At 46.4% G+C, this 11,382-nt stretch overlaps 1 protein-coding gene across 2 annotated transcripts in view; it reads right to left on the bottom strand.

Moving 5' to 3' along the window:
• The window catches only part of kcna2b (potassium voltage-gated channel, shaker-related subfamily, member 2b), a 10,959-nt gene extending 16 nt beyond the window's left edge, over nt 1–10,943 (bottom strand). Inside the window, exons 1-4 of one of the 2 annotated variants that reach the window (XM_042299859.1) lie at nt 10,533–10,943; nt 3,795–4,006; nt 2,996–3,239; nt 1–1,750 (exon numbers count right to left, since the gene is read on the bottom strand). The exon at nt 1–1,750 is cut by the window's left edge and continues 16 nt beyond it. In XM_042299859.1, the coding sequence (XP_042155793.1) occupies nt 653–1,750; nt 2,996–3,239; nt 3,795–3,985 (1,533 nt within the window). In that variant the 5' untranslated portion in view covers nt 3,986–4,006; nt 10,533–10,943 and the 3' untranslated portion in view covers nt 1–652. Of the gene's footprint in view, nt 1,751–2,995; nt 3,240–3,794; nt 4,138–10,532 lie in introns of those variants that run through there. The other variant, XM_042299860.1, reaches the window with a different exon arrangement.
• Between the last annotated feature and the right edge of the window lie 439 nt (nt 10,944–11,382).

Here is an 11,382-nt window from a genome sequence, read left to right as displayed (position 1 = left end):
AGGGTGGGAGAGAGGTTCAGGGGGTACGGGGTGGAAGAGAGGAAGTTAAGAAGCTCCTATAGGCTGGCAGTTAGAGCGAAGTAGTTATAAGATGAGACGCTGATCTGAGGTTAGTTTTGCAGTATTTCTCCTACTGGTTACGGCTAGGATTTGTTCAGGGCAGGCTGATGCTAGATCTGTGCTGACGGTACCAGCGGGCAGTTTGAGCAGAGTGTGGAACAAGATAAGGGTGTGGTCTCGTTCTCCTGTCAGTGTGTTTATATAGTCTAGTACCAGTGGGCAGTTTGGCTACTATTGGACTACTGCAGCGAGCAGAGCTGAGCCTATAGACGACTACTGGACAGCTGAACAGTGACAAAGCCCAGACTAACGCCATGCAGTCACCGAACGGACGCTTCAACTCCCAACAGGAGAAGGAAGGGCAAGGGGTTGAGTTAGGAACAGATCTGTTTTGGGGGGGATGAGATGCCGGATCTCTGCTCTTACCAGAGTTTATGTGAACCATTCTGTACTCTCACAGTAGGGACTCCAAGCCTTTTCAACATCAGAGAGGAGGGGGTTTTCCTCAGTCTTCTCCCCACTCTACTCTTTCCTTCCAGTCCCCCTGCACCTCTACAGCCAAGGAAGTCACTGTGGTAACGCCTGAAGGAGGCTATACATCCGTTCTCATCTTGGTGACGTTGACGTAGTTGGTGTTAGCCAATGTGTTAGAATTAGCTTGCTGATTTGCATTAGCCAACAGGGTGCAGTTTCCTGTCTTGAGGCTCTCTGCTCTGAAGTCCTCAGTGCTGTGGTTCAGTGCAGCTTCCTGTATCTCCATGTAGTCTGACTTACTGAGGGTGGAACCACTCCCGCTGCGGCCGCTCTTCTTCAGGTCCTCGGCTGAGTCGGCCTTGGGGGCAACGGGAGTGTTCAGGTACTGCGCTTGCTCCTCGCCCTCCGTCTCCCGGTGGTAGAAGTAGTTGAAGTTGGACACGATGACAGGGACGGGCAGGGCGATGGTCAGCACGCCAGCGATGGCACAGAGAGAGCCCACGATCTTCCCACCGATGGTGGTGGGCACCATGTCGCCGTAGCCGACGGTGGTCATGGAAACCACGGCCCACCAGAAGGCTTCTGGGATGCTGCTGAACTGTGAGTCCGCCTCGTCGGCCTCGGCGAAGTAGACAGCGCTGGAGAAGAGGATGACTCCGATGAAGAGGAAGAAGATGAGCAGACCCAGCTCCCGCATGCTGGCCTTCAGGGTCTGGCCCAGGATCTGGAGCCCCTTGGAGTGTCTGGACAGCTTGAAGATCCTGAATACCCTGACTAGACGGATGACCCTGAGGATGGCCAGGGACATGGCCTGCTGCCCAGCCTGCCCGTCCTCCGGTTTCTCTGCCAGCTCGGTGCCCAACGTGATGAAATATGGAATAATCGCCACAATATCAATGATATTCATAATGTTACCGAAGAACCCGGCTTTACTAGGACACGCGAAGAAGCGGACGAGGAACTCAAAGGAGAACCAGATGATGCAGAGCGTCTCCAGGATGAAGAAGGGATCAGTGAAGTAGGAAGAGGTGTAGGAAGAGGTGGAGTTGTTGAAGGGCTGGAACACCTTGTTGCCATCGTCCTCTTCGTCGTTCCGGAACACGGGGAGTGTCTCCAGGCAGAAGGACACGATAGAGATCAGGATCACCATGACGCTGATGATGGCGATGATACGGGCCGCGCCGGAACTCTCCGGATACTCAAACAGCAGCCACACCTGTTAAAGGTCAAAGGTCAATGTTTGTATTCATAAAATGTTACAGCAGACAGCAAATAGTCTCTGAGATGTACTTGATGTTAACAGTTTAGGTTAACTAGACACTAAAATGTGTGACATAAACCTTTACTATTCCTGATGGACATGAACCTTAACTAGTCCTGATGGACATGAACCTTAACTAGTCCTGATGGACATGAACCTTAACTAGTCCTGATGGACATGAACCTTAACTAGTCCTGATGGACATGAACCTTAACTAGTCCTAATGGACATGAACCTTAACTAGTCCTAATGGACATGAACCTTAACTAGTCCTGATGGACATGAACCTTAACTAGTCCTAATGGACATGAACCTTAACTAGTCCTGATGGACATGAACCTTAACTAGTCCTAATGGACATGAACCTTAACTAGTCCTAATGGACATGAACCTTAACTAGTCCTAATGGACATGAACCTTAACTAGTCCTGATGGATATGAATCTTAACTAGTCCTGATGGACATGAACCTTAACTAGTCCTAATGGACATGAACCTTAACTAGTCCTGATGGACATGAACCTTAACTAGTCCTGATGGACATGAACCTTAACTAGTCCTGATGGACATGAATCTTAACTAGTCCTAATGGACATGAACCTTAACTAGTCCTGATGGACATGAACCTTAACTAGTCCTAATGGACATGAACCTTAACTAGTCCTGATGGACACGAACCTTAACTAGTCCTAATGGACATGAATCTTAACTAGTCCTGATGGACATGAACCTTAACTAGTCCTAATGGACATGAACCTTAACTAGTCCTAATGGACATGAACCTTAACTAGTCCTGATGGACATGAACCTTAACTAGTCCTAATGGACATGAACCTTAACTAGTCCTGATGGACATGAACCTTAACTAGTCCTGATGCCACTATTTATTTATTCAGGTCCCGTTCGGGTCTCTTATGTTCACCTTGACCACTGTTCTGCAGCACTGACAGCTGTGTTGAAATGACTGCACTGGGCTGGAGTTTCCAACCTTCAAATTCATCATTTGACAAAAGCATTTGTTTTGATTCACTGGTTTCAACTGGACGTAACCAAGTTTCAGATGAGTTGGGGAGGGAGGTTCAGGGGTTACGGGTGGGAGGAGCAATCAAGAAGCAACTCAGTTGCAAGCAGCTAAAATTACTTTTCTAATTGTAACTGCAAATAAAAACAGAAACAAAAAACATACATCATTAGAATGTACCTGTCTCTGGAACTCGTTCTCTGGAAGAGGTCGCTCTTCCTCCTTGATGAAGCCCTCATCCTCCCTGAAGATCTCGATGGCCTCCTCTCCCAGCTCGTAGAAGCGGATCTCCTCAGAGAAGATGTCTAGAGTGACGTTCACCGGCCGACGCAGTCTCCCGCCTGACTGGTAGTAGTAGAGGATGGCGTCGAAGCTGGGCCGGTTCCTGTCGAAGAAATACTCGTTCCTCAGAGGGTCAAAGTACCTGGAGAAAGAGGGGGGGTGTTGAATGATGTTCTAATACTTCATAGATTTTATTGCTGAAGTATTACAAATTACGACATAGAAATGGAAAGGTAATTTCGGATTGAGCATTTTCAGTCTTTACTGTGAACGCAGTCTCCACTAACAACAGGAACATTGCTTTTAAATTTCAATCACGCTGTAACGCTGAATTTCTGCAAAACGGATTGAAAAGAGCCCTCAATGTCAGTAGTAGATACAAGCAGAAAGAAATGACAATAGATAGAAAACATTCAACCTTACAGAGTTATCAGTATAAGAGTACTCTCTAACCTCATCCTCTTCTAGGAGTTAACATACAGTATAACCAATATTACTAAAGTACTACAGTTACCTCATTCTCTTCTTGAAGTTAACATACAGTATAACCAATATTACTAAAGTACTATAGTTACCTCATTCTCTTCTTGAAGTTAACATACAGTATAACCAATATTACTAAAGTACTACAGTTACCTCATTCTCTTCTTGAAGTTAACATACAGTATAACCAATATTACTAAAGTACTATAGTTACCTCATTCTCTTCTTGGGGTCCCCCAGCAGAGTCTCAGGGAACTGGGAGAGGGTCTTCAGTTGAGTCTCGAAGCGCAGCCCAGAGATGTTGACGACCACGCGCTCACAGCACTCGTAGTCCGGTTCTGGTTCGTACGGGTCACCGGGATGGGCCGCCGCCTCGTCCCCCAGGTCACCTGTAGCAACCGTCATGGTGGAGGAAGAGGGCGGAGCCTGCAGCGTTAAGACAGGGAGAGGGAGAGGTCAGAAGGGATGATAGGTTGGGATGATATGGTGATAGGATAAAATGACAGGTTTATAGGATAGGATGATAGGGTTATATGATGATATGATACGATGATAGGATAGGATGAAAGGATATGATGATAGGATAGGATGATAAGATATGATGATATGATATGATGATAGGATGATAGGATAGGATGATAAGATAGGATGATGGGATTGGATGATAAAATAGGATGATAAGGATTTGATGATATGATGTGGCCCCATCCGGGGGTGTCCTCAGATGGGGCCACAGTGTCTCCTGACCCCTCCTGTCTCAGCCTCCAGTATTTATGCTGCAGTAGTTTAATGTGTCGGGGGGCTAGGTTCAGTTTGTTATATCTGGAGTACTTCTCCTGTCCTATTCGGTGTCCTGTGTGAATCTAAGTGTGCGTTCTCTAATTCTCTCCTTCTCTCTTTCTTTCTCTCTCTCGGAGGACCTGAGCCCTAGGACCATGCCCCAGGACTACCTGACATGATGACTCCTTGCTGTCCCCAGTCCATCTGACCGTGCTGCTGCTCCAGTTTCAACTGTTCTGCCTTATTATTATTTGACCATGCTGGTCATTTATGAACATTTGAACATCTTGGCCATGTTCTGTTATAATCTCCACCCGGCACAGCCAGAAGAGGACTGGCCACCCTACATAGCCTGGTTCCTCTCTAGGTTTCTTCCTAGGTTTTGGCCTTTCTAGGGAGTTTTTCCTAGCCACCGTGCTTCTACACCTGCATTGCTTGCTGTTTGGGGTTTTAGGCTGGGTTTCTGTACAGCACTTTGAGACATCAGCTGATGTACGAAGGGCTATATAAATACATTTGATTTGATTTTGATTTTAAAATAGGATTATAGGATATGATGATAGGATAGGATGATAGCATTGGATGATAGGATGATAGGATGATAGGATTTGATGATGAAACAGGATAAGATAATAGGATGGTTAGATATGACTCACAAATTGACAAACACAACATAAAAACGATGAATCACGTCACTTCAAACAGGGCTGGTTTCCCGGACACGAATTACACCTATTCCTGGACTGAAAAGCACTTTACACAGACATGCTCCATGTTATGTTATTAGATGTTTTTGGGGATCGTCTCTACATTATGAATAATGTGACGACGCCATCCTGTCTGCTTGTATTAAGTGATTACGGGTAATGAGTTCTCTTTCATACGATCCACTGATCAATAGTATCCCCAGTCAGACCGGATCATCTCTCTTATAGGCCAGTAAGACCACCAGGATAACCTGATTAGACGCTGAGAGCTCCATCCATTCCATACAATCTCTACGTGATAGATACACTTTGCCTGCGTCCTGAAATGGCACCCTATTCCCTATATAGTGCACTACTTTTCACCAGGGCCCATAGGATAGGGCCAATAGGGTATAACCCTGGTCAAAAGTAGTGGACTAGGGAATAGGGTGCCATTTGGGATGCAGACATACATTAGTCTCCAATTACCACATCTATCCAAGGTCAAGCTCTGAGATGGTTCTCTAAATGCTGCAGAGAGGGAAGCATGCAGTTGTTGATGTGTCCATCCTCAATGGCACCCTTTTCCCCACCTAGTGCACTACTTCTGACAACAGCCATATGGGCCCTGGTCAAAAGTAGTGCACTATATAGGGAATGGGGTGCCATTTGGGACAAACTTGGTGTCTATTTTCCATAATGGGGAGCAGATTGGTAATATTTGATCTGTTAAAGGACTGTCTGTAGCAACCGAGAGGAGCTGGGTCTGCATTATTGAAGAAGTCTGAATGAAATATTAAATCAGAGACAAATTGGTTCAGAATTATCCTCGACAGTTATGAATCACAGGCTGACACACTAATATTATATTACCAAGACTTTACCAGTGTCACGGACGGCGAAAGAAGTGGACCAAAGTTGTGAGCGTACATTTTCCTTTTATTTTAATAAATGGCGCCAACAAACGACCGTAAAGCTTAACAGGGCTATAGTGCCAATAACAAAGACAACTACCCACACTGAAAGGAGGGGAAAAGGGCTACCTAAGTATGATTCCCAATCAGAGACAACGATAGAAAGCTGTCCCTGACTGAAAACCATACCCAGCCAAAACATAGAAATAAAGAAACATAGAAAACAAAACCTAGAATGCCCACCCCACATCACACCCCGACCTAACCAATTAGAGAAATAAAACGTCTCTCTAAGGTCAGGGCGTGACAACCAGTTTAAATACACAATAGTATAAAAATAAATACACGTTAGTAATAAAATCACAATATCACATTAAATACACATATGCTAGACATGTATAAATCACAGGCTGACATACACACCAGTATCACATCACCACCTGAAATACACACCAGTATCACATCACCACCTGAAATACACACCAGTATCACATCACCACCTGACATACACACCAGTATCACATCACCACCTGACATACACACCAGTATCACATCACCACCTGACATACACACCAGTATCACATCACCACCCTGACATACACACCAGTATCACATCACCACCTGACATACACACCAGTATCACATCACCACCTGAAATACACACCAGTATCACATCACCACCTGACATACACACCAGTATCACATCACCACCTGACATACACACCAGTATCACATCACCACCTGACATACACACCAGTATCACATCACCACCTGACATACACACCAGTATCACATCACCACCTGACATACACACCAGTATCACATCACCACCTGACATACACACCAGTATCACATCACCACCTGAAATACACACCAGTATCACATCACCACCTGACATACACACCAGTATCACATCACCACCTGACATACACACCAGTATCACATCACCACCTGAAATACACACCAGTATCACATCACCACCTGACATACACACCAGTATCACATCACCACCTGACATACACACCAGTATCACATCACCACCTGACATACACACCAGTATCACATCACCACCTGACATACACACCAGTATCACATCACCACCTGACATACACACCAGTATCACATCACCACCTGACATACACACCAGTATCACATCACCACCTGACATACACACCAGTATCACATCACCACCTGAAATACACACCAGTATCACATCACCACCTGAAATACACACCAGTATCACATCACCACCTGAAATACACACCAGTATCACATCACCACCTGAAAAACACACCAGTATCACATCACCACCTGAAATACACACCAGTATCACATCACCACCTGAAAAACACACCGGTATGACACCCACGGTAACCATGGAGCCTGACTGCTGACAGGCGGCTATGTATCACATTTACCCCGGGGCTGCGTCTATCGGGAGGGCTGTCTACCTTGGAGCCCTCGCCACCTAGCTTCTCAGCCTGTGCTGCCTCTGCTCAGACACCGGTTGGTACCCGTTCTGTAGGTGAAGGGGTGATGGTGGTGGTGCGCAGGGAGGGACACTTTTCATAAAGAGAGCACTTCTTAAAATATGGCTCAGAGATGCAGGGATCAGCAGAATGAGACACCCCCTCTTACACCTGTTCTCCCTGTCCTGTAGAACACCATGAGGCTGCCTTGAACAGCAGTAAGGTAATGTAGCTAGTCCTGTAGAACATCATGACTCTGCCTTGAACAGTGGTAGGGTAATGTAGCTAGTCCTGTAGAACATCATGACTCTGCCTTGAACAGTGGTAGGGTAATGTAGCTAGTCCTGTAGAACATCATGACTCTGCCTTGAACAGTGGTAGGGTAATGTAGCTAGTCCTGTAGAACATCATGACTCTGCCTTGAACAGTGGTAGGGTAATGTAGCTAGTCCTGTAGAACATCATGACGCTGCCTTGAACAGCAGTAAGGTCATGTAGCTAGTCCTGTAGAACATCATGATGCTGCCTTGAACAGCAGTAAGGCAATGTAGCTAGTCCTTCAGCGAATTACTGTGAAGACACAGGGCAGGGTAGTGGTGGCCCGGCAGGTAACTATCGTTTATGATCATAGATCCATGCATACAGACAGAAGGTCTTACTGTGAAGACACAGGGCAGGGTAGTGGCGGCCCGGCAGGTAACTATCGTTTATGATCATAGATCCATGCATACAGACAGAAGGTCTTACTGTGAAGACACAGGGCAGGGTAGTGGTGGCCCGGCAGGTAACTATTGTTTATGATCATAGATCCATGCATACAGACAGAAGGTCTTACTGTGAAGACACAGGGCAGGGTAGTGGTGGCCCGGCAGGTAACTATTGTTTATGATCATAGATCCATGCATACAGACAGAAGGTCTTACTGTGAAGACACAGGGCAGGGTAGTGGTGGCCCGGCAGGTAACTATCGTTTATGATCATAGATCCATGCATACAGACAGAAGGTCTTACTGTGAAGACACAGGGCAGGGTAGTGGCGGCCCGGCAGGTAACTATTGTTTATGATCATAGATCCATGCATACAGACAGAAGGTCTTACTGTGAAGACACAGGGCAGGGTAGTGGTGGCCCGGCAGGTAACTATTGTTTATGATCATAGATCCATGCATACAGACAGAAGGTCTTACTGTGAAGACACAGGGCAGGGTAGTGGTGGCCCGGCAGGTAACTATTGTTTATGATCATAGATCCATGCATACAGACAGAAGGTCTTACTGTGAAGACACAGGGCAGGGTAGTGGCGGCCCGGCAGGTAACTATTGTTTATGATCATAGATCCATGCATACAGACAGAAGGTCTTACTGTGAAGACACAGGGCAGGGTAGTGGTGGCCCGGCAGGTAACTATTGTTTATGATCATAGATCCATGCATACAGACAGAAGGTCTTACTGTGAAGACACAGGGCAGGGTAGTGGTGGCCCGGCAGGTAACTATTGTTTATGATCATAGATCCATGCATACAGACAGAAGGTCTTACTGTGAAGACACAGGGCAGGGTAGTGGCGGCCCGGCAGGTAACTATCGTTTATGATCATAGATCCATGCATACAGACAGAAGGTCTTACTGTGAAGACACAGGGCAGGGTAGTGGTGGCCGGCAGGTAACTATCGTTTATGATCATAGATCCATGCATACAGACAGAAGGTCTTACTGTGAAGACACAGGGCAGGGTAGTGGTGGCCGGCAGGTAACTATCGTTTATGATCATAGATCCATGCATACAGACAGAAGGTCTTACTGTGAAGACACAGGGCAGGGTAGTGGTGGCCCGGCAGGTAACTATTGTTTATGATCATAGATCCATGCATACAGACAGAAGGTCTTACTGTGAAGACACAGGGCAGGGTAGTGGTGGCCCGGCAGGTAACTATTGTTTATGATCATAGATCCATGCATACAGACAGAAGGTCTTACTGTGAAGACACAGGGCAGGGTAGTGGCGGCCCGGCAGGTAACTATCGTTTATGATCATAGATCCATGCATACAGACAGAAGGTCTTACTGTGAAGACACAGGGCAGGGTAGTGGTGGCCCGGCAGGTAACTATTGTTTATGATCATAGATCCATGCATACAGACAGAAGGTCTTACTGTGAAGACACAGGGCAGGGTAGTGGCGGCCCGGCAGGTAACTATCGTTTATGATCATAGATCCATGCATACAGACAGAAGGTCTTACTGTGAAGACACAGGGCAGGGTAGTGGTGGCCCGGCAGGTAACTATCGTTTATGATCATAGATCCATGCATAAAGACAGAAGGACGTGGAAGATGTTGGTCAAACAGTGTTCCTTACCGTGTGGTCACAAAATGATATGGCATTTGTTTGGCTTTCTTCAGCACCACTATTACCACATCTATCTGAAGGTTGTTATTTTACCATGTGGTCACAAAATGATATGGCATTTGTTTGGCTGTCTTCAGCACCACTATTACCACATCTATCTGATGGGGAAGAGCCATTGATACACAAAGTAATGATGATAATAATAACAGGATCCATTTCAGTCTGAATTTCATAATCTGTGGAATAACACAGTCCTTTCATGTTCTCTGTTAGTGTTTTCAGAAGGGATGAAAACATCAGAGCTATATTATATATGTGATGAGAGACACACACCTGTTCCTCCAAGTGCAGGCAACTATCAAGCCTCATCACCATCATCATCATCATCACCGTTACTATTATCATCATCACCATCCTGTCGTCTGTCTTACTGACCGTGTTCAGTGTGTTTGTCTCTCTATTAGCAGCAGAGAAACCTACAAACCAGGCTAGAACCAGGCTAGAACCAGGCTAGAACCAGTCAGTGCCCGTTAGGAGCGGCAGGTGTCTCTGACAACATGCTCTACTGCCGCGGCACCTCTCTCTCTCCGGGGCGGTTCATCATATCAGATAGACAGGCAGAACACAGCAGGCTCCATGCACTATGCTCATAGCAGCTCACAGCAGCTGCCGATTCAGTCATAATCAGCCTAGTTAGTCGAGCTCGCCGCTCTCTAGGCATTCAGCATTCAGAGAGAGAAGGCATGCAGCAATCACCCTGAAGCCGCTCTCCCTGCCGCGGTGCTCCGCCTCGATGCTCTCTCGGCTGGTGAAGGGTTGATACTGGGGACCCGCCGCGATGCTCTCTCCGCTGTGGTTGATGCTGGGGTCCTGACTCGTCTCCTCCTCATAAACACTGAAAATGTATCCTTATTTGTTGCTCTCCGCCCTTTCTCTCCGGAGCCCGCTACAAGTTAAACAGACACGATGTATCTAATGTAACCCCGTCCCCTGACTGTCTGTCTGTTTCTCTCTCTCTCTCTTTCTCTCTCTCTGTTTCTCTCATGTCTCTCACAATTCGCCATCATTCAGCTGGTTGGCGCTAAAACGCACAGGCTGCAGTTGGACATTGTCGCGCATACAAAGAGCCGTTCCGTTCCCCTCTCTGCTCTCCGCCACTCCTCAAGATTCACATTAAAGGGGAAGCGTCGCATGAATAGAAACGGTTCCTCCGAGTTATTATTAGAATTTGTAAAAATGTCTATCCTGCATCGTCAGCTAGTTGAACTGCTGTTTCTAAGAGAGACACCTCCATGGCACGATGACCTGTATATGGTAACATACTAAAAATCAGAACTAAAAACACAACACTAAAACTAAAGACTAGTTGAGCCAAGAAAGACAACTATTTATGTCTTGAGTTGTTTAAAGAGGATATTAATAACAAGCAATGATAAAGAATGCGTGACAGTTAGAGGTTTATTTGGCTATAGGAGGATAAACGGTATACTTCGGCTTCTAGCCTCGGTTTCTAGCCTCGGTTTCTAGCCTCGGCTTCTAGCCTCGGTTTCTAGCCTCGGTTTCTAGCCTCGGCTTCTAGCCTCGGTTTCTAGCCTCGGTTTCTAGC

Source organism: Oncorhynchus tshawytscha, linkage group LG16 (assembly GCF_018296145.1).
Source record: "Oncorhynchus tshawytscha isolate Ot180627B linkage group LG16, Otsh_v2.0, whole genome shotgun sequence".
NCBI classification, from domain to species: domain Eukaryota; kingdom Metazoa; phylum Chordata; class Actinopteri; order Salmoniformes; family Salmonidae; genus Oncorhynchus; species Oncorhynchus tshawytscha.
The sequence above is the reverse complement of the archived record's forward strand: the minus strand, read 5'-3'. Positions and strand labels throughout refer to the sequence as shown.